This window comes from Octopus bimaculoides, chromosome 2 (assembly GCF_001194135.2).
Source record: "Octopus bimaculoides isolate UCB-OBI-ISO-001 chromosome 2, ASM119413v2, whole genome shotgun sequence".
Taxonomy (NCBI): domain Eukaryota; kingdom Metazoa; phylum Mollusca; class Cephalopoda; order Octopoda; family Octopodidae; genus Octopus; species Octopus bimaculoides.
In genome coordinates, this window is record NC_068982.1 from 115,804,445 (window position 1) to 115,829,643 (window position 25,199).

Below are 25,199 nucleotides of genomic sequence, written 5' to 3' on the forward strand. Positions count from 1 at the left end.
CATACGATGTACTCGGTATAAGCTATGGACACATAAAAGGTGCAGCAACATCAAAGGAAGGTTAACCGAGAAGATAGTTTTTGTGTGTGGCAGATGCACTGGGGCAATAAACACTGAAGATATACAGACAACAGATTCCATCACATGCCATGGGAAGAAACTAGAAGTAGTTAAAAGCTTCTGCTACCTAGGCGACCATGTCTGTAGTGGGGGGTGGTTGCTCTGAAAGTGTAGCGACTAGAGTAAGAATAGCCTGAGCAAAGTTCAGGGAGCTCCTACCTATGCTGGCAACTAAGGGCCTCTCTCTCAGGATGAAAGATAGACTGTATGATGTATGTGTGTGAACTGCCATGCTATACAGCAGTGAAACATTGGCCATGAATAGGCTAGGAAGAAATGAAGCTAGTATGATCCGCTGGATGTTTAATGTCAGTGTGCAAACACGACAGAGTGAAAGTGCCCTGAGAGGAAAGTTGAGCATAAGAAGCATCAAATGTGGTGTGCAAGAGAGGCAACTGTGCTGGTATGGCCATGTGTTACATATGAATGAAGACAGCTGTGTGAGGAAGTGCCACTCCCTAACTGTAGAAGGATCCTGTGGAAGAGGTAGACCCAAGAAGACATGACCTTCGAACATTGGGCCTCACAGAAGCAATGACAAGAGACTGGAACCTTTGGAAATACGCTGTGATTGAGAAGACCTGGCAACTAAAGTGAGATTGCAGCCATGCACGTCCAGCCCTGTTAAAAATACTCCTGATGCGTCGGGCGATATGATATGCTTGAGAAGACCAGTTGAGTCCAGTAAAACCAATATTGTAGCTGGGGCCATAGCCCCAGCTACAATATTGGCTCCCATACCGATGGCACATAAAAAGCACCATCCGAACGTGTTCGTTGCCAGGCCCGCCTTACTGGCTCTGGTGCTTGTGGCACGTAAAAAGCATCAACCGATCGTGACCAATGCCAGTACCCACTGACTGGCTCTTGTGCTGGTGGCATGTAAAAAGCACCCACTATACTCTCGGAGTGGTTGGCGTTAGGAAGGGCATCCAGCTGTAGAAACTCTACCAGATCAGATTGGAGCCTGGTCAAACCTTGGTCAAACCGTCCAACACATTAGCATGGAAAATGGACGTTAATCGATGATGATGATGATAATGATATATTAAATACGTTATAATATAGGTGGCTATAACAATTAAAACCCAAAAAGGTATATATATATATATATATATAGGGTGCTTTAGTTTTTTGAGATCATTTGTATGAATTTAGAAAAAGATGCATAGTTCATTAAAGAAGACCTGTATTTGAAAACAAGTTGGTACAGATAATCATGAGAATCCTTTTATCACATAGATGGAACATGTGGCAGTGGGAGACCCAGGAAGACATGGGACGAAGTACTGAAGAATGATCTCCAGACACTAAACCTTTCAGGCAAGATGATAAAGGACTGAGAAACCTGGCACCTTGCTGTATTCAAGAGGACTCATACTCTGCAGCAGAAGTGTTAACAATGGTCCTTCTGACGTTGAGGATTAATCTGTAAGAGTCCTGTGCTGGTGCCATGTAAAAGTACTCAAGGCAGTGTCATGTAAAACGCCCGTGAGGTGCCATGTAAAAGTGCCCATGCAGCACCACATAAAAGTGCCTGTGTGGCACCATGTAAAAGCACCTGTGCAGTGCCACATAGAAGCACCTGTGTGGTGCCATGTAAAGCACCTGGCACATTCTGTAAAGTGGTTGGCATTAGGAAGAGCATCAGCCATAGAAACCATGCTAAATCAGACTGGTGCTTGGTGAAGCTCTCTGGCTTGCCAGCTCTGGTCGGAGAGTTCAAACCCAAGTCAGCATGGACAATGGACGTTAAATGATAGTGATGATGATGATTCAATGAATCAACTGTTAGCATCAATGGCTGCTTCAATACAGAGTTGAAAGTGCTGACATGCCCGAATTAGATGTCAATTTTGGACATAGTGTTGGTCATGGTGGACTTGGTGTTATGGGGATGTTGATTGACCTATCTCTCTCTTGTCTATGCCCCAAATGTAATAGTCCAGTGGTCTCAGGTCTGGTGAGCTAGGAGGCCATGTGTCTAGGAGAACATGATGATGGAGATAGATATACATTCATGCTTGGGTTGTCCTAGCCTTATGATATAGCATACAGTCTTGTTGGAAGATGTAATGTCTTCCGTTTCATACTCTGTCTATCGAGGGCCTCACAACTTTCTCCCACACCTGCATATATATATATATATATATATATATATTCACACATACATACACATGGATAGAAATTCAAGACAGTAATTCTGAAAGCACTTTAGTCATATGAAGAGCAATATGATTTAGATACTTTTAGCAGTAGAGTCTCTAGTATGGGTTAATATATATAGAAGAATAAATACACACACACACATATATATGAAGAAAAGTAGCTTAATGATTACTATGTAGCAATCATGATTGTAAGATTGTAGTTTGGATTCTTGGACTGGGCAATGCATAATGTTCTTGAGCAAAACACTTCATTTCACATAGCTCCAGTCCATTCACCTGAAAAAATGAGTAATCCTGCAATTGACTGGTGTCCTGTTCAAGTGGGGATTATATATGCCACAGAATCTGGAAAACCAGCATTATGAGCTCAAAAAGTGGTTTTGATCCTTTTATTGTAGAGATACATGGCTTAGTGGTTAGGGTGTTGCACTAAGATTGTAAGATTGTGGTTTTTAATTACTGGACCAAGTGAGGCATTGCGTTCTTGAGCAAAACACTTCCTTTCAAGTTGTTCCAGTTTACTCAGCTGGCAAAAATGAGTAACCGTGTGGAGCATATATACTACAGAAACTGACCTTATGAGCCTCTGGTTTGGGAAGGACCTTTGACCCTTTTTCACACACACACACACACACAAAATGCATACAAACCACAAACCTTAGAGTATGAAGGATGTTTTACAAGGAATAGTACATTCATGACAGCACATGCCCTCTCAACACTTGATGTTAAGATGCACACTCTGGACAGGAACTTTCTGCATTCATCTATCACAATTTAGAACATACTTCAAGAGACAGGTGGGCAGACAAGACAGATAGATACTGTGTGTAGAAGTTGATTAAATCAGAACATTATAGACTGTGCAAGCAAAGTTTGAAATGTCTGTAAAATAACAAATGTACTACTTACCAATATTCTGATGAGCCAAAATCTTGCTCGATGATGGAATATTTGTAAAGGGTTAATTAGGTATGCAACAAGGAGGATGACAAGGGTAAATGGACTGATGAATGCTGGGATGTTTAATGAATTACTAAACAGATAGAGCAGGACACTGGAGGCCCAGAGAACAGCTAGTCCTGAAGCAGTCTGAAATTAGAACAGGGAATCAAGTTTATAATATTGTTTGATGAAATAATTTATAAAATTGGTTAAAACAGAACAAGATAAGACAAAATCACAAGTCACTCATTTCATCTTATGTTAATGGATTTGTTCCTTGACCATAAAACAGCATCATTGAAACACACACCAAATAGGTTTGGAGGAAGAGGTAGACACTACAAAACTAATGAAAATAACACACCACTGAAATTGTAAGTCAACAGTAAAACACATATATACATAGCAATGTGGTGTGTGTGTGTGTGTGTGTGTGTGTGTGTGTGTGTGCGCGCGTGCGTGCATGCGTGTGTGTGTCATGGACAAATACAGAATAGTTAAGTTAAGATTCGGAAATGACTCAATATTTTTCCATATAGCCAAACAAGTTCTTGGCCTATTGTTTTCACCTTTTGCACTGAGAGATTAATGAGAATGAACTGACATCTCAGACCTTTTCAAGTTATTCACAGATCAAACCTGATATAAGAGTAGAATCCTATTGTTCTTGGTTTACTTAATTAGATTGACAAAATTATAAGTACACAAACAAATATCAGTCGATCTCTTTCAGTCATCTGGCATCTGGCTGAGGGGCAAGCCTTCTCTTTCTCTTTGTGGCCAACCAGTCTCCAGTCAAAGAACATGGCTATCTCCCTCACTTCAGTTATGTCCTGTCATGAATGTGAGAACACAACTGTACTTTATTTGTCTGCATACATTCCTTTTATTCTGTCTTTCTCTCTAACAGTCACACAGATGAAACTACTAACTTTTATACAGAATAGAATGGAAATTTACAGACAAACTGTGTACACACAAACAACCCAACAGAGTTGCATATTTCTTATATATTGTAATGACTAATATTATAATCATATCCTTAATAAATGGTCATCTTGATAATTAATATCGTCCTTCATTCATTTCTCAAATACATCTTCACATTAAATCAAGTCATTACACACAAACATGTGCGTGGGCATGCACACACATTTACATCATCATCATCATCGTTTAACGTCCGCTTTCCATGCTAGCATGACTTGTATGGTTAAGACAAACAAAAAAACTGGATTCATGCTTGACTTCTCACTAAAATGGTGACCCCAAAAGAAAGAAAAAAAAATGTTTTTATGTGTCAAGTCAATGTTTTCCTGTCTCTTCTGACACTACATCTTTTTGGTTGATTTTTCCTAACAACTTCAGTGGACAGCAACATGCAGCATTCTTCCTACCCGCTCTTTTGTGGAGACATTCCTTTATACTTCATGTAAGTAGAGGCATACTTTGATGTGAATAATATACAGTCAGCTCAACAGCAACTCAACCTAGTAAGAGAACTATAGAAGTTCTTATAAAAGAACAAACCATTATATTTAGCACCTGTTGAGCTGGAGAAGGCCTTTGACAGGGTACCATACTCTGTAGTCTACTTGTTGCTGAGAAAACTGGATGGAGATGAATTGCTTACAAGAGCTGTGTGAACTGTATATAGTGATGATGTCAGTAAGGTGAGAGTTGCCAACAAATTTAGTTAAGAATTTAGTGTACAGATAGGTGCCCCCACCAGGACTAAATTCCTAGTTCCTGTCTGTTCATTACTGATCACTAAACCAAAAGAGAGGAGTTTGAGACTGTCTGTCCTTAGGAACTTTTGTATGCTAAATAGCTGGATCTTAGGAAAAAAATGACAGAGGAGTGCAACATGTGGCAAGGCTGTGCTGGAGAAGACCCATCCGACCAATGTAAGCATATAAAAACAGATGCATGTTGATGTTGATGATGATGGTGGTGGTACGTAATGTTACAAAGTCTTAAGAGCTAGTTTTAGTGGTAAATACTACGAAGTCAATCAAAGACAACTTCAGTATCAGACAGCGATGATGAGGATTATAGTCATGATGTTGCAGATGATGAAAATGAAGGTGGTGTTGGGGCTGGTATTTTGATGGTGATGGTAGTGATGATATAAATTGTAGTAATTATGATGATATTGACAATAATGGTAGTGGTGGTGGTGATGATAATAATTCTGATGGTCACAGTAGAGAGTTATGTGATTGATGTGCTGCTTAATTATTAACTTACTGTGGTTATTTTGTAGTTTATAATGCTGATGTTGATGATCATGGGGGTAATGACGATGATGGCTGGCAATGGTGTATACTTTGACAATAAAAGTAGTAATAATGGTTGTAGAACTGATTAATGACAGAAATGGTAATGATGATGATAAACACTATACTGACCTCGAGTAGCTGCTGATGGGTCAAATGATTTCGAGGATCAAGCTCAAATATTAAAACATGATTGACACCTGATGTTCTCCATCCATAAGTATTCATCCCAAGTAAGAAGACATCAAGTATGAGTAAAAATGGGCCCCTGTAGATACGTAAGGCAGGTTCCCAGTCACTGGAATGTTTGGTGTATATAGCTGAAATAAAAACAGAATTATACCAGACACAAGAGTTATATACTATGCACCCTTAACCCTACACACACCAATTCTCTCATCTCTTATAATCATTGTCTCTCAGCATCTTTCTCTCAAAACTTATTATGCACTTTAGAAATATTTTCTATATCTTGCTCCGACTTCACAATTCTCCAATTTAAAGAATTTTTTTAAAATCATAAAAATGAAAACTTAATTGTGCAAAATAAATGCTAAATATTCATAATGATTACTTTAAAAGTTTAATTACAATAATTATTTAGTAATGAATATGTGAATGCTCGTTTATTCATTCAGTTAATTTGCATGTTGACATTGTGCCTGTAGACTGTATTTGCCAGTCTTTCAGCTGTGCTTCTGTCTTAAAACTTTTGAATTAATTCACTCTTCCAGTCAGGGATGTTAATTCACAAAATGCAAAAATTAAAGAGCAAAAACAAAGATGTCAACAAGATAATAGTCCCTAACAAGTGGAGAATATTACCGAATGTAATTTGAGGGAAATTACTTTATAACCAAATCACTCCTACAAGGGTTTGATAGAAACCCATAAGTCACCAATGTACAAACACTGAAATAATGCATTCTGCACAGTTTCATCACTCTGCACACATTGCAGACAAGTTCAGTTGCCAGTAATTTCTTGCCCATGGAGCTTGTCCTGAACAGGCAATGTCCTTCTGTAGTCTGGGTTAAAGACTTTTGGAAACTTTCCATTAATTTCAACTAAAAAAACCTCTAGAAGACTTTCTGGAAGCTCAAACTGTCCTTTTTGACATCCATAATCATTCCCAGGCTATTACTATTCACATCCTCAGCTAACATTTCACATAATGTGAGGGTAGACTTTCTACTGACCTTATTGGCCAGCTGGCAGAGACCATTATAATGTTATATATATTTCCATACAACACAGATTATTAAACATCAAAGTAAGGGATTAGGAAACTACAAGGTGTAGTGGAAAATTATATCTGAATATAATGTACAAGGACCAATGTAAATCACATGTAGAGGGAAGTCACAGTACAGTACACTTAGTGAAGAGCCACAGTGGAATATATTCCATAAATCACATGCTGTGAGAGGCAACAGTAAATGCTGCATCAAAGAACAACGAAGAAATATATTCTATAGATCACATATAGTGAGAGATCAAAATAGATGCAGGGATAAACATATAGTATTGACAATGTAGATGTAAAGATGAAGTAGAAGAGCTTACCTGCTAAGATAATAACTAAGAGTAAAACACAGAAGATACCAGAGAAAAGGCCAACACGAAATGTTACCCAAGTATCTGGCTGAAAACAGAGAGGAAAAAAAAAAAGAGTAATTCTTCAGAAATATAGATTATAAATGAACTGCTAAGATTGTAATGTAAATGTATTAGATTTAAGTTAGAGTGACAGGCCTATTGGCAACTAAAATAGTTGAAGCAATTAATAAAATACAATTTAAGAAGATTGAATGGTAGACATGTGACTGTCTGGCAAATGATAAATTTGTGGTTTGAATTGATCAGTAGGTTTGTTGTTTTATTGCCCTTTTTTTATTATAATGTCTAATGGGTGCAGGCATGGCTGTATAAATACAAAGTATGCTTTATTACCATGTGGTCTCAATTCCTATCTTACAGAGCAGCACCTCAGACGAGTGCCTTCTACTTTAACGTTAGGTTAACCAATACTTTGTAAGTAGATTTAGTAGACATAAATTGTATGGAAGCACACCATGTATATGCACGTGCATGCATGCGTGTGTGTACATTTGTATGTGCATGTGAATGTTTACATTCTTAACTTTGTGCTAATAGTATAGTTTGTTGACTTTCCTTGTCAACAAATTGTTAGTTAATTCTGTGATTTTAAAGACAAATGGATAAAAAAATCCCTTACTTGAAAAATAGGTAAGGGTTAGCAATAGGCAGGGCATCAAACTGTAAAATATTATCCCAATAATATGCATTCATCTAACTCATGCGAGCTTGGAAAAAACAAACTTAAAATGAATGAACAAATGAAAGATAAACTTAAGAATATTTGTAGAAGATATATTTAGTTGCACAGGGTCTGCATTGTTAGTGCTTCTATCATAAGTGAGGATCATAGGAGTATCACACTCAAAACAATAAACTAGCAAACCACTCATTAATTTTACAATACAGCTACTATTTATAGAAGTGAGCCAGTCATTCCTATGATACCTATCTATAGTTGAATGGACTGAGCTGTTATATGTTTGATGTTTTGGGCAATAGTTACAGTACAAAGTCAGTGCCTGCATACTAAGTGCTAACCCCCACACTTGTCTAAGACCAAACTGGTTTGGAGACCAGTGTTTCTCACAAATAATGGTAAGGGATAAATATTTATTTCTACAATATAATGGATATGGTAAAAGGAATTGCTTAGCTAGAAAATAATAAGAAGGAGGAAGAGAATAAAAAAAGGGACAAAGAAGAAGAGGAAAAATAGGAAGACTGTATACAAAATATTTAACATGGCAGAACTGTTCAGCCTACAACCAGGCTGGCCAAAACTGACAAAAAAAAAAAAGAGATAAAAAATATACCTTTTCTCCTAATGGTGGGACTCGCAGCCTCTTCATAGCCTTTTGTCGGTTACCTCCTTCTAAATCTGTGGTCACAATTTGCTGTTTTGTAATAAATGGAACGACATTAATGCCAGAATTGTTAATCAAATATTACAAAGAGAAACAAACAATAAAAACAAGTGGAGAGAAACTGATAGTGAAGGGATTCCATTCAGGAAAAAAAAAAAAAATTGTGGGTAGAGGAATCCTCTTCCCCAAAACATTGAGAAATTTCAAATCAAAGTTCTGGTTGAAATATTCAAATGTAAACGATTTGGGAGCCTTTTTTTTCTTTTTTTAATTAAATCAACATATTGATTTCATATAATATCATGTGGGGACATAATATAGAAACCCATTTCTATAATGATAGAACTGTCCAAACTGATTTACCGACTCCTAGTGGATTGCCATTGCTGTCTGGATGTTTTGAGAATAAACACAAAATGTGGTGCAAGACTGAGTAAAAAAGCAGAAAGATATAGACAAAAAATAATAATAATTAGTTTTAAGTAATAGTATAATATACCATGATATATAAATAAATGAAACCTAATTTCATGTAGAAACTAGGAGGTTATTGGTATCAAATCCTCCATTTTCTTGTTTAGTCATTAATTCTTTCTCATTGAACTTACCTTTCTCTACATGACCAATATCATAGTTTTATGTTCACTTTTATATTTCTTTTAGTTCTTTCATATCATGAATGTTCTGGAAAACAGCTTGGGCTAAAGAAATTACCATATTAATTGTCTGACTAATTTAATACTTTAATATTAGTTTAGATCTTACAGGAAGTGCTGTAGAGTATAAGGTAAGCTCCTGACAGAAGGCTGAGGAGGGGAGAGGGCCCATGACGTTTGGAGGCCCTCCAAGACTGGAGATTGATGTAGTTGACGTTCAGCTTGACCTTCTGTAGGTTGACATCTGCAGGAAAAGGAAAAACGTGGGTAGGGATGCATTTCCAGAGGGTTGTAGTTATGGGAAAGAAGGATTAGGAAAGTGGACAGGTTTTGAAGGGTAAGGTGATAGGGATGATGAGAGGAGAAGAGATGGTTGCTTTGGTTTAAAGGAGATACGTAGCTTGCTAGTTCAGAGGAGGTTGTTTTAGTAGTGATAAACGAGACAGAGAGAGGAAGCAGCAAATCTATGAGTTAATGATTGTAGCTTATTGATGAGTAAATTATTGCCAGTCAGTTAAATGGTCTTCTTTTGGATGTGGTTAGTGAATGGCAGTAACAGTGTTCCAGATATTTGATTAGTAATGTAATATAGGTTTGGGATGTATGTTGTATAGCCGAATCCTAGATATGTCCACAGTAATCTAGCGTGGGTCTCACCTCAATTTTGCAGATGGTCATCAACTGATCAGGACTGAAGTATTTCAGTCCTGATCAGATGTACAGAACCTCATCAATGCATACGGCAATGGAGAAATCTGATAGTAAACTTCTACAGCAAGAGATCAGAGATAAATTGTTGTTTACTCTTAAGTTAGTTATAATTAAGTAGACATATTTTCAAAAGTATTTCGGTCACGATTATTCCATATTTTTCTGAAATGCAGGGAGCCCAATGCTACATTATTCAACATGTTCTATTTTCAGACGGTAGGGTATAATTAGAGGCAGATTTAGCTGCCATTTTTAGTAGGTTAAGTGACCAGATAGAAGCTCCCTTTGTTGGCTCTATGAGAGACAGGTGAATCTCATAGTTGAGAAACTTAGGAGGTTTGTGTACCAGATACAGCAGAAAGCTTTGCTGGGGTGCAGCAAGAAAGAATCACTAATATGTAGTGTAGGTAACCAATACTTTAGTAAATCTATTTGTGTAGAATCTTTGCTAGTTGTAACTGAGAAGGGAGACAGATTCAAAGTGATATGATAGTTTACAACTGTTTTCATCCCCAAAATGATATTGGAAGTGACAGTGTTAGTATAGTATTTGGTAGAGTCAATGAGTATGTCCTTTGGAATAGGACACATAGTTATAGGTTTCCATAGATTGGGACAAACTTCAATAGAGAGAAAGATTTTGTAAAGACAGGAGCTACATTTGGGGTTCACTAGAAGTAGGAAAGCCATCATAATCTATAGCTTTAAAATATATATTTGTAATGCAATGTCTTTAACAAGTAAAATATCAACTTACTTATTCATCAACCAATCTGCCAATCTTTCTATTTAACCAGCAGTGTATCAATTAATAAATTAACACTAACCAATAAAAAAACTAGCATATTCAAGATTCTAACACTCTAAAAATACTCTATTAACATATATTTGCATTTAGTAGCACCTGAATTGAAATAAAATATGAGCGAGAAAAGCATATTCATGTTCTTCTCGCTATCACACTGGGTCTTAACGTCTTGGGCAAGTGTTACCACAATGATTATCTCTCTCTCTTTACACACACATGCACACACACACAAGCTGTAGAAACTATGGCAAAGCAGACACTGAAGCATGTTGCAGTACTAGGAACCATCAGATCCTATCAATTCATCGAACTCCTGCCAGCATAGAAAATAAACATTAAATGATGAATTTAGGATAGGCAAATGATACTATAGTGTTGGCTTTTCAAGCAGGGCAAGATATATAAATCTGGGGTAGGCAAATGTTATTATAATGTTAATCTCTCAAGCAAGACTAGATACACGAAGTAAGTGCTGCAACAATGTTATCCTCTCAAGCAGGGTTAGATATAAGAACTCAGGTTACATGGTCAGTGTCAAGCTGAGACGGGGAAATCAAATATTTCATTCCACCCATTTACCAAGGTGTTTATACTACTGTCATGGGATATCAAGACCCTAACCAGTTAAATAAAGGTCTCAACTAAATGAAAAACTTCAGTCTGTACAATTCTCAAGAGAAGATAGCCAAATGAGACTTGGATACAATTCCTCAGAGAAAACAGATAAATAAAACTTAGTTGTAACAAGAAGAGTATAACAAGATCCTATGTTTTAGTAAAATGCTAACAAAGATTATTTACTTCTGTTTCTTTAATTAGCTGGTCCACTTCTTTGGTGACATAGAAATGTGCTGTGTCAACAAATCCCATTCTCCATTCTACACCATTATTTGTCTGGAAAAGCTGCAACAGATCAGAAAATATCACTAAATATGTAGCCTACACCTCTCTTACAAATTTGTTTAATACGTTTCATATTCAATTAAACCTTTCTACTATGTGCAGGTTCAGTACAATAATTGTTCGTGTTTCATTGTAACACACTACACCACTGACACACACATGGCCTCTTTATTAAAATATATCCTCAAACGTCAGTCATACAACAACCCAATAGTACATACAGCACACTGTTTCTTCACTCACTACCTTCACTCTCATACATCACATCACATACACAACCAGTTTCTCCAGGCACTATATATACTTCATCTCCAGGCACCATATATTTTGCTATACATGGATGTGTACACTTAAGAAAATCTCTTCAGTCTATGTTTACAGAGATCAACTCATATTTTAAGTTGTTCATACATTATTTAAATACACAAGTGTTCATCTTTCAGACGACTAGTCCTCATCCCAAGGGAGACAACTCAATATTAACTGATCTTACAAAGATTTAAGCCAATATTGTAATGCTGACATATTGAAGTTTTTCAACCCTTCAAAGTCAAAGATTTTATATGTCACTCAAAATCTCAGGAGAAGCTTCTGATTCAGTTACACTGTCTGATATCTACTTATGACCTGTGGTTCATTCTACTGTAACTTCACTGTTGATAATTATTTCTTTTATTGTTGCCACATCAACTCTAAGATGACAATAGCTATTAAGAGATGAGTTGTCAGTTTGCAGAGGACTTCTGGCAATCTATGAAGCAGAAAATGTCTTGTATTAAAGTAGTTACTAAGACAACAGCTACTTCACTGAGTGAATGTCTCTTAGTCCTTATGAGAACATATTTTTGATTAAATAATTTGTCTATTATATCTCATTATTTTAATAGGTTGCTATTAGTAGAATTAACATAACGAAAAATAAGATATAAAGCTTAACCAATAAACAAGAACCAAAAATAAGATAACAACGAAGCTATAAAAATATCTTACTTTGTCGTGTTTTTTAAAAATTTTTCTAAAACCAGTAAAATTTAATGTTTGGTAATTCTGTAAAAGAATCAGACTCAGATAGAATTCACTGAAGGCAAGTTTGAGATCATGCATCTTCCGAGTGTTAATAACTTTGTTGTTCTTTTCCTTAAATAACACATGTACACTGCCACGTCTTCGTCGCAATGACGAGTGGTGCAATGCTTTTTCTTCGAGCTGTGAATATTCTTGCAGTTCTGCATTTAATGTGGCAAATTTCCGAGTGGCTTCAGCAAATTTTTCTGTGAAAAAAAGATGAATAATTTTTCTTTTGATGATAATATACATTCCTGACATTTCTCTTTAAAACATGTGGCTAATATAAAAGAGTTCTGTCTATCAGGTGTGGGTGATCTAGGAATTTCTGTATACTATATATGGGCAATGTAGAGAGATATTTCTTTAGACTACATATGAGTAACATAGACATTTCTGCTGACCACATGTGAGTGATGCAGACAATTCTGTAGATCACATGTAATAATATAGTCATTAATGTAGACATTTCTATCAACTAAATGGCAGTAACAGAAACATTTATGTGAAGAACATGTAGGAAATATATATATATAATTATATAACAATAATAATATTAGGGATAAAAATCCAAATTTACAGGTAAAATCTCAATTAAATTCAATTTATTAAAAATTAAAATTAAATTAAGTTTCGCAGTATAAAATATATATATATATATATATATATATATATATATATAGTTTTAGGGAAGTTTAATTATATAATTATATATATATATATATATGTATGTATATATGAACAGTAAAAGAAAGAAAAGGGCAACACAGGAGGGACAAGGCTTAGTAAGTATTGAATAAGTTTAACACTTAAAAGGAAGGGGGAAAATCTTAGCATTTCAGAAGTTAGTCCTTCATCAGAAGAAAGAGAAAGGTATAGCGGGGTGAGAAAGAGGAAACGTTTATATAAAACACTTCTATAGCCAAGACATGTTTTTGATGCTCACATAGTTATGAGTGTACACAGATACTCTCTCAATTCTCTGACTTTTGACTCAGAAGAACATAGAGGATGTGACAAATGAAGGGAGAGATGGCTGCATCAAACCGGGTTAGCACTTTCTTTATTAACCTTGAATTATGGGAGGGATAAATGGATTAAAATAATGAGCTTAAAATATTTAAATTAATTTTATATATCAAGTGGGAAATATAGTAAAATAGTGAAATTAACAGACTTCACACTTACCAGAGAAAAAGGTGTTGATTTTTGTCAGCTCTTTTTCACAGAATTGAAAAAAACTTTCATCAAACCTTGTGAAATATCTTTTGATAATAGCACTATCAGTAACTGCAGAGATATACAAAAAATACATGTTATTCACTCCCTTATTTCATCATCATTTAATGTCTGCCTTCCATGCTAGCATGGGTGGGACGGTTTCACAAGAGCCGGTCAGGCAGAAGCATGCATTTATTTATTTCCTTAGATAAATTATTAGAAAACTATGTCTACATAAAATGCACGACTGATAACACATATACAACAACATTTCTATTTTCAAAAATTGGTACTGAACTGACTTGGCAACACAAAGAACAAGGAAAAATATTGCATTGAAAATGTCCATATTAAAGTCTATTTCGTAATTGTAGTGCAATTAATTGTTGCATGGGACAAATAATAAAAGGTTATTCTATGGAATACGCATTGATTGATTATTAGAAGTGCAGAATTAGGCTATAGCATGACTGTTCAACAATGGTTTGTGCAGGAAGCTGAAAAGAAACATTATTTACATTTGATGGATATTTGTCCTCATCTTGTTTGTTGTTAACACAATGTTTCGGCTGATATACCCTCCGGTTGATAACCACTGATCTAAGGTTAACACATTAACTATAATCATCATATCACTTTTAATCCTGAAAAGGCATGTGGCTCAGTGGTTAGAGCATTGGGCTCTCATGAAATAATGAGTTTGATTCCCAGATCGAGCTGTGTGTTGTGTTCTTGAGCAAGACACTTCATTTCACATTGCTACTGATTATATGTAGTTGATCAACCTACTAAAAATAGCAACCAAATCTCCCTCAAACTTCACCCTACCATATTAAAATGGTTGAATACACCAGATAACTTAAGCTTGTATATAATACACCAGAACTGAAGTCAGGATGGTCATGTCTAGAATGTTGTTTGGACAATAAATCAGGGGGAGCCATAACAGTTGAATACTAAGATACCATAGGAGTACACAGGAAATGTGAGTGAGCCAGCAAAAAGGCTCTATATGTTTGCTTGAGTTGTTAAAAATAATAGCTAAATGTTTCTCTAATCCAATCTTACTGTCTTAAAAGTGAAGAACACATAGTATTGTTGTTGGCACTCCGTCGCTTATGACGTCGAGGGTTCCAGTTGAACAGCCTGCTCGTGAAATTAACATGCAAGTGGCTGAGCACTCCACAGACACGTGTACCCTTAACGTAGTTCTTGGGGATATTCAGCGTGACACAGTGTGACAAGGCTGACCCTTTGAATTACAGGCACAACAGAAACAGGAAGTAAGAGTGAGCGAAAGTTGTGGTGAAAGAGTACAGCAGGGTTCGCCACCATCCCCTGCTGGAGCCTCGTGGAGCTTTAGGTGTTTTCGCTCAATAAACACTCACAACGCTCGGTCTGGGAATCGAAACCGCGATCCTATGACCGTGAGTCCGCTGCCTTAACCACTGGGCCATTGCACCTCCACACACATAGTATAATGCAGTCTGAAATGCATATTGGCTGAGAAAAAAAAATTATCATGAAATGAATGCCTTTGATCATAGGCCTGCTGGGGTTAAATAACAACAACTTGAATGAAAATGTATCAGGAGATATTCAGAATATTAATATGGGATTTTAAAATGCTGTACCTCTTATATGAGGTGTGTTCAAATAGTGTCTGACTATTTTTTCTGCCAAAACTAATGCCACATGGACAAAATCCTTTGGGTGGGAGGTAACATCACTCTTCCTGCACACACATGAAAATTTTTGCACCAGAAAGCCATGTCAGTTCTTGGCTGTTATGCCAAGAATACTAACATGTAGTATGCATTCATCAAACTTAGGCTTTTACCAAACGCAACAAGCAGAGATATTGCATCAAGTTTTACCAAAAGTTTGGTGATACACCAGCTCAAACCATCCAAAAGATTCAGCAGGCTTTTGATGATGATGCCACTGGCATAACTCAGAGCAAAGAGTGGTACAACTGCTTCAAACATGGCTATATTTAAGTGGAGAGCAAGGTACACTCAGGCAGATCATCCACAAGCTGAAATGAGGAGCCAATTGAGAAGGTTTGGCAAATAACCATGGAAATCCATCATGTAACAATCCAAGAAATTGCTCACAAAGTGTGAATAAACACAGGATCAGTGCATTTCATTTTAATGGAGGATTTGTGCATGTGGAAAGTGTGAGTGAAATTCGTCCCCATGGTGTTGGTGGAGCAGCAGAAGTAACTCTGCATGGAAATCTCTCAGGATATGCTGGACTGTACAAATCATGACCCAAACTTCATGAAGACTTTTATCACTGGTGACCAGACATGGGTTTATGATTTCTGCTTGATGTCTTCAGTAATCTTGTGTGAACACAAAAATCCAGCAAGTGTAACAGCTGGGAACTGATGCAGCTCACTAGCACAGAAATTTTCATGCATGTGGTGGAAGGGTGGCATCACCCCCCCCCCCCCACACACTCAAAGGATTTTGCCCACATGGTATTAGTTTTGGTGGTAAGAAAATTAAGATGGATATCTTTTTGAATGCACCTCATATAAGATGGTACAGTATCAAGGTGATAGTAAGGTGAGAAAAGATATTAAAAAAATGATAATTATAGGGATGATAATGTTAATGATGAAGATGATGTTGATAATGATGATAGTGATAACCATGATAACAATGATGGTAGTGATGATAATGAATGGCTGGTATGAGATTCTGATACCAAAATAGCTTCATTCCAGGCATTTCCATTATATCATGAAACTTCATTTCAGCAATGATGGAAAGGGGGACGGAGGCATGTGAAAGGAAGAAAGAAAGGATCAGAGTTCTGTATAACATTATTATTTGTAAACATTATGTTTCCTTCCATTAGCAATATCCTGAATCATATGTTACAGTGGTTTATAAACAACATATGTACTAGTCTGACATATTCTTCTATAATGTTGATAGCATGTTAAACTACACACACAGAGCTGGAGAGCTCCACCTACATGGGGTAGAGGTATGGTTTGCTAAATTGACATACCTAGTATGGAATAAAGGTGTGGTCTGCTGAATTTTACTCACTCTTGTATAGAATACAGGGGTGATGTACTGAATTATTTATACGCTTCATATATAGGCAGGGTATAGTCTGCTGAATTGACTCACCTCTGTATCGGGTAGAAGTGTGGTCTACACAAATTGCTTGATCCGTTACTGATACTTATTTGAATGTTAAACATTATAAGCAACAGTTTCAGAAAGAAAATTAACATTGTCACACTGAAGGAATTTGAACTCTGTATCTGTTACTTTCTGGACGACTACATTACTGATTATGCAACAGAACACTTGCACTGTATAAACAGTACCTGTATTGCTGGATACATTACAGAACACCTGTAATATCTATCCAGTAAGTGTCTTACTTGATACATAGCAGAACACCTGTATTGTATAACCAGTAATTACATTACTAATTATACTACAGGATATCTGCACTACATAAGCAATAACTGCATTACTAGTTACACTATAGATCAACTGCAATATAAAATCAGTAGCTAAATTAATGATTTCACAATAGAAAACCTGCATTTTATAACCATAACATAGTTGTCAGGTAAGCAATAACTATATATTCCATATCCTGTCAGAGAGCCAGCCAGTCTCTAGACAGTATTTATAATGTTTATTGTTATTTATATTCAAATCTTCACAGTTAATAATTTGATATATATTTTATTGACTCAAAAGAGGTCAATAAAATATGTAGTAGACTTCAGTGAGATTTGAATTTATAATGTAAAAAGACAAAATCCCTACCAATTCACCAAGCTAGAGTAAACTGTACTTTACACTGTAAGTTGCTTGGCTAAGATCTAGGTTAATGGAGCAGGGACGACCTGAAATTTAGGAGGGTAACTTTTCAAGGTAACCTTTGAAAGTGAAAATACTAGGATTGGCATAATGATCATATCAATGATGATAGGATGGGGATGGAGGTTTAGAAGAAAGAGTAACAGAAAAATAGATCAGATAACTAACCCAAATAGTTATAGCCTGCAAAGGATATAATATATTTCTATCATTCCATACTACAGTCAGACAAAAGGCTGATTTTTACAGAAACTGGGTATAGTCACTTGCATTGATTCTTAGTATGCTACTAGTATAAACTGCCTGCCTATAGGTTCTACCTGCCTCTCATCTTTTTGATTAGTGGCTTCCTATTAGATCACATTATCACAGCATGCACTGTCAGAGCTCTCTCTGATTCACCTTCTGTTAATTCTGGTTTACCTGAAAGTTCAGTTTTCTCCTTCATACCCTTTGTCCTATATGTCAATGACATTGCTATTATTTTCAATAACACTCACTCTTTGCAGATGATACACTCTCCTTCATACTTCCCTATATCAGAGCATCATCTGTATGAAACTCAGACATCACACATGGAATCAACCTTAACTTTATAAGCAGAAACCTCAAAAACATTTTCTAATGGGTTTCTACTAATCTTGTCTCCTTCAACAGTACAAATACACAATCACATATCAACAAAACATTACTCCACTTACACTTCATCTTGCCTTAAACACAAGCAGCACATAACTAGAGTCCTTCTAATAATTCAAATGCTAAGTTTTGAGCAGATCTCTCCTGCTAAATTCACATTCTTCATGTAGCAAATACATAGCTCAAAGATTGATTTCTCCCTTCTGGGCAGAACAAAAACTAACCCTCTCAAAGTTCAGTTGAAACCAATAATGGAATGCTGCTCCCACATTTGGGATGGTGCTGCTGCTACACATAAAATATCACAGTTTATATCCAAAGAAAGACTGCTCAACTGATTGGTATGAAGTTACTCAAAACATTACTGTCTCCTCCTCTCTCTACCTATTCTACTACAGCTGTAATAACTTCTAGAGCTCTGTCCTGGTTGGTCTCATGTCACACTGCTCAGGCATTTTCAATTTACTTGATTCTCTTCTTTCTCTCCTCACCCATGCGTTCAACCTCTTCAGATCATATACTAACAGCTATACTCAATCCTTTCTTCACAGAATGTTGACCTATGAAAATTCTCTCCCAGCAGTCATCAATTTTAGAAAAATTTAAGCAGAATTTTAACAATATCAATTTCAGTATCTGGAGGATTTTGAAGGCCAAGGGCACAGGCTCTTGTGGGATATTTTGTATATAGTGGACTTGTGGGATGTACTGTATAAGTGAACTTGTGGGACAATTTGTACAAAGGGAAATCATGAAAGATGGCAGAAAGAGGAATTATGAGACATTTTTGTATTATGCAGGTAGTTGTAGGATACGTTGCAAAGAGAAGTGTGGGGTGCTTTAAAACAAAGGAAATATGTGACAGAACAATTGGTTTTAAGACAATTAACAATGGCTTACCTTCAGATGAGGGTGCCTGTTCTTGTGCCTCATACAGCATATTCTTCATTACCTGTAAAGTGATAAAGAACCAGTTGAATTTTTTATTTGATAACAACAATATTGAACAAGGAAAACTGAATAACTGGAGATTATTTGGGTGTTAATAAGAAACTAATTCCTTAAGTTGTCAGGACTGTCTTCAGTCACCAGATAATTATTATTACAGAGTCTAATACACTTCACACTTGGGAAATACTTCTGTCCTCTCCTCTATGAAGTAGCTGTGTCAACATCTGTTATTAGTTATGAAGAGATGCCATAGCAATAGATAGTTGCCAGGTGTATGTCTGTGTGTGTGTGAGAGAGAGAGAGAGAGAGAGAGAGAGAGAGAGAGAGAGAGAGAGAGAGAGAGAGAGAGAGAGAGAGAGAGAGAGAGAGAGAGAAGATGTTTAGGCTTGTAGTTTAAGTATGTAAAACAAATAATAAATATCTTTAAAGTCTTGAAGGTAGTTTAAGGGTTAATGTTACTCTCTCCATAACCATTTCTTACAATTGTAAATCTGTTTCATTCATTATACTTTACTCTCTCTCTCTCATCATCTCACCTCAAATCATAACATCTCTCCAATTCTCCTTCAGTTATAGGAGCACCTTTAGTCTTGCAAGTTGCTGATGCCACAATTAAAAAGTATATCTATCAGTAGAAACCATACAAAAACAGACGTTGGAGCATGATGCAGTTCTCCAGCTTGTCAGATCCTATCAAGCCAACTAACTCATGCCAGCATGGAGTGTTGACATTAAATGATGATGATGATATAATGCTGAGCTTTTATTTCTAGGATAGCAGTGTATCAGACAAAAATCAATTACTGGATACATCACTAGTTTATATTAGACAACATCCCTATAGGATTCAGTGTGAAAGTTGTACAAGAACCAACAAACAATTATTCTTTCTTAGCACAAGAGTCTATCCTCATCAAGCGGATCTATAATCAAAGAAATTCCAGCTATTATCATCCTATTTTTTCCCTATGTGCAGGGAACCCAAGATCACATTATTTAACAGGTCCATTTTTTAAGATGGTAGGTTGTGATTTGAGGGAAATTTGTTTGATATTTCTAGCAGATCAGTTGATCATATAGAGGCTCCCTCATTAATTTGTGGTGGCCAGGTGTCATAAGGTAGTAATGCAAAATGGTGTTCCACCTGTAACATTTTTGAACAGAAGACATTTGAACAAGTCACCCAAAATATTCTCATATAATCAGTCATTTCTCTTTGATAATTCAGAAATGCAAATAGTTTTGAGAGTATGATGTGCTGCAAACTAGAAGACTGGTAGAAGTTAGTTGAGATGGAGGTGTTGATGATGATGAAGTGAGAATCTTACCTCATACTGAATGTATTGCTTCCGCCACTCAGGCGTGATGTGAGCTGCAAGATGTTCAGCAAACTTCATGCTGGATAAACTATCTCACAGTGTAAAATATCTGAAATATATACAATAGAGAGAAAAATACACTATTATGTAACAACAACAACAACAATAATAATCCTTTCTACTAAAAGCACATGGCCTGAAATTTGCGGGAGGGGACTAGTTGATTACATCAACCCCAGTGTTTCAATGGTACTGTATTTATGGACCCAGAAAGGATGAAAGGCAAAGTTGACCTCAGCGGTATTTTAACTCAGAATATAAAGACAGATGAAATGTTACTAAGCATTTTGTTCAGTGAACTAATGATTCTGCCAGCTCACTGCCTTAATAATAATAATAATAATAATAATAATAATCCTTTCTACTATAGGCACAAAGCATGAAATTTTAGGGGAGGGGACTAGCTGATTACATCAACCACAGTGTTTCACTGGTATTTAATTTATTGACTCTGAAAGGATGAAAGGCAAAGTCAACCTCGGTGGAATTTAAACTCAGAATGTAGTGGCAGACAAAATACCACAAAGCATTCTCAACACTTTCATCCACCTTTCAGAAAACTGGCTAGAAGACAACACTTCCTTCTCTACCCTTATTTTCTTTAGGCACCTCACTGCCTTAAAATAATAATAATAATCCTTTCTACTATAGGCACAAGGCCTGAAATCTGGGGGAAGGGGTAAGTCAATCACATTGACCCCAGTACTTGACTGATACTTAATTTATCGACCCTGAAAGGATGAAAGGCAAAGATGACCTTGGCGAAATTTGAACTCAGAACGTAGTGATAAGTGAAATACCGCTAATCATTTTGCCTGGTGTGCTAATGATTCTACCACCTTGTTGCCTTAAAATAATAATAACAACCATGTTACATGGACATGCGATGGCTTGAACAGAAATGAAGCCATTGGATGTGCAATGTTAGTGAGCATGTATGACAGAGTGGAAGTGTTTTGAGAGAAAAATTGGACATAAGAGGCATCAAATGTAGTGTGCAAGGGAGAAAAGTATGCTGGTATGGTCATGTGATGTGTATGGATGAGGACAGCTGCATAAAGAAGTGCTTATCTATAATTGTGGAAGGAACCTATGGAAGGGGTAGACCCAGGAAGACGTGTGATAAAGTGGTGAGAAATGATCTACCCTTATTTTCTTTAGCAAGTGAAACTTGAAGAAATTCATCAGGGATTGGTCAAAGAGAAAAGTGTTTGTCTTCAGCCTCTTCAATCTTGTCCACCATACAACATCTTTTGCAATGGCCACCAAGCATATAAAAACAGCCTTTCCTTTATGGTTAAAGGAAGACAGCAGGGTGATCTTCACAATGGATTCAGTTGACAGCTGGATCCATCCTACATGTGACAGCAAGTGTTTGACATAAACCCACAAGTCAGCAATGCTCAGGCACTAGACGAGTGCTTGCAGGACAGTCTTGTCGTCCTGCATACATCTTGGACATGCTTGGCTGGTGGCACTTCCATGCCTGAAAAGTTTTTCTCAAACAGGCAAAGCTCTCCGATAGCATTGCCAGGCTAGAGATTTTTGAAATTATCCATTGGTCCCGGCCTGAAAGTTCTCCGGGAAAGAGCAACTAGCTGATCTTCTTTGATATCCAAAGTCTCCCCAAGAACATCATTGCATTTTTCCTCCACTAATCCTCCTTAAAAAGATAAAGTGGATGTTCCACCTATCGCACTGTCTGATTGACTGAGGGTTGTGAGCACTTCAAGACATTCTACTTTCCAAATGTTCCCCGTTGGTCTCCGTTTTACCCAGGACTGCAGCTCCGTTAAAGAAACTAGTTGTGGAAATACATGTCTGGTGAACGGCGACCACACCTGTTCATCATCAAGGAAGCACTGGAGATGTCGTAGCCTCAGCGCATGTCCGCGCATCATCAACCGCAGCATGTCCAGGCCACTACGCAGCAGGTGCTGAAAGTAGATAGCCCACCTGACCATCAGGATGCTTCCCTTCTACAAGAAGTGGAAGAGTATATGTTCCAGTGTAATCAGATGGTGGCCAGGACAAGGCATGAAAGTCAAGTGATAGTAGATGACGGACGTGACATACGCGTTAGCCACCTCTACCTGACCTTTGAGGGGTAGCTTTCTCTCGACCTATTTCTGGGTGAGAGGAGTCACCCTGCTCATTACCTCAGTTTCTATCCATATGGAGGTCTGGACCGAACCAGACCCCAAGCAATAATGATAATAAGAAGAAACAGGAAAAAACAGGAAAAAAACCTTTTCAATACCATCAAGTTTGTGACATGGAGGAAATATTTACTAACATTTCAGGTAGCTCCGTTCATTATCTTAGATGATACTATCACTCTTCCAAAGCACACTTAACAAAATATTTCTCTTTTTATTGAGAACTGTTTCTTGTCATTTATAAAGACAATTACAGATAATTCCTATGAATTCTTGAGGTAATATTATAATTTTATATTAGTCAGTCCACTCTCAGCAACACCAAAACACTTCTCAACTTCTGTATTAACAACATCTTAAAAACAACCTTCTTAAGCATATCCAGAGATGTTGCCCATACTTGCTAAGATGTTCTTTTTTTTGTGCACATGATGTCACTGGACAGCTCCCTTAGTTCATTGCCTTAATAGAAGTTCAAGTTAGTTTCAATGACAAGAACAGATTTAAATAAAAATATCTACAGTTAACTAAAAGGTGCAGGTGTGGCTGTGTGGTAAGAAGCTTGCTTCCCAGTTACATGGTTCTGGGTTCAGTCTCACAGCATGGAACCTTGGGCAAGTGTCTTTTACTATAGTCTTGGGCTGATCAAAGCCTTGTGAGTAGATTTGGTAGACAGAAACTGAAAGAAACCCATTGTGTATGTGTGTGTGTGTGTGTGTGCGCGTGTGTGTGCACCTTTGTATTTGAATTTGTACTCCCTTTCATTGCTTGGCAACTGGTGCTGGTGTGCTTACATGGCCATAACTTAGCAGTTCAGCAAAGGTGACCAATAGAATAAATGCAAGGCTTAAAAACATAAAAAGTACAGGGATTATTGATTCATTCAATTAAAAATTCTTGAAGGCGGTGCCCCAGCATGGCCACTGTCTAATGACAGAAATATGTAAAAGATAAAAGATATTATAAGAATGTAAAAGTTGTGTACTCAAATCCGATGACAGTCAATGAGTTCTATTTCACTATCAGGGACAATAACAAAATAAAATGTTTGAGGTTAAATAATAATCATGGACATTAGGAAAAGTTATCAGATGGTCAACTTGCAGAGTTGTATTTACTTTAAAAATATAACATAAGCTATGGAAGCTAGTGCAATTTATTTAATAAATTCAATAAAAATAACACTGTCCATAAATAATTTAATAACATATACTATAAAGTTAAAATCATTATATAAGAGGTTAAGATTTATGATTAGGGGTTAGAGTTGGAGTTAATTTCTAGTTGAATATAATAATTTATAGTTAACTTCAAAATGATTTCCAAAACCATTGTTGTTAATTTGTTAATGTGTAATAAAGCTAAGCAAGTAAAGATAGTTGAATGTCTGTCTGAAGAATTAGGAAATATATTTTTTTAATGTCCACTTTCCCAAACTCACATGGAATTCACTGAGGCAGATTTTCTCCAGCTGGACACCCATCCTGTTGCCAGCCACCACCTGTTTCCAGGCTAGGTAATATATAGGCTAGACCAGTGGCAGCTTGTAGATAAAATTAGTGGGGGTGCTGCTTCAGAAAATTTTTAGCTGCTGTTATAATATTGTGTGAGAAGAAACAAACATATAAAAAGAAAATTTATACATAAACTTGATCAGTTCACATTTTAGCCACTGCTGAGTAATGTGTTTAATTTGTTCACTGCACACTGCTGCGAATTCCTCCTTGTTTTTCAAAAATCCCCCCTAAATCACAAAATAAGGGGGGAAAATCTGCCCTATTTTTCAAATCCTGGCAGTAACACTGTAGCTGGAAACAGGATAATAATCTAATTCTACACTTTATCCAATTCAAGAATATAAACACGTTTTTAAGCACAACACACATGGAGTCAAAAAGAAACACTACCTTTCTCCAACACACCAGGGTCGGCACTGATGAATGAGTGCTCTCTCTCCCTAGTGTGCAGCTTCCTATCTCGGACATGTGAGCATGCGCACAACAGCCAAACACCACATTGCTGGAACTGTGAAACACACAGTTCTATACAAGGATTTTTGTATTTTTTTCATAAACTAAGAGATGGTTACTGACATTAAGCTTAAGGATTATATAATGTACAAATATAAAGAAAGAATTAAAAAAAAAGGACTCATTATATTGAATATTATCAATAATATCGCGTGGAAATAGGGGATGCTGCAGTTCTGCAATGCCTATACACGAGCCACCACTGAGCAAGACATATCTATACAGTAGGATGGAAATGAACGAAACCACTTATATGAGGAAGATACTTGTTTACAACTATCATGTGATGACAAGGAAACACAAACACGCGCACATATATATTCATAAATATAT

At 36.6% G+C, this 25,199-nt stretch overlaps 1 protein-coding gene across 1 annotated transcript in view; it reads right to left on the reverse strand.

Moving 5' to 3' along the window:
• Positions 1-25,199, reverse strand: part of LOC106879349 (xenotropic and polytropic retrovirus receptor 1) — a 39,252-nt gene that overhangs the window by 10,236 nt on the left and 3,817 nt on the right. The window contains exons 2-11 of the mRNA XM_014928858.2: positions 20,627-20,726; positions 19,248-19,299; positions 13,813-13,914; positions 12,550-12,830; positions 11,458-11,559; positions 8,431-8,511; positions 7,082-7,160; positions 5,648-5,835; positions 3,204-3,383; positions 6-22 (exon numbers count right to left, since the gene is read on the reverse strand). Of these exons, the coding sequence (XP_014784344.1) occupies positions 6-22; positions 3,204-3,383; positions 5,648-5,835; positions 7,082-7,160; positions 8,431-8,511; positions 11,458-11,559; positions 12,550-12,830; positions 13,813-13,914; positions 19,248-19,299; positions 20,627-20,695 (1,151 nt within the window). The 5' untranslated portion in view covers positions 20,696-20,726. The remainder of the gene's footprint in view (positions 1-5; positions 23-3,203; positions 3,384-5,647; positions 5,836-7,081; positions 7,161-8,430; positions 8,512-11,457; positions 11,560-12,549; positions 12,831-13,812; positions 13,915-19,247; positions 19,300-20,626; positions 20,727-25,199) is intronic.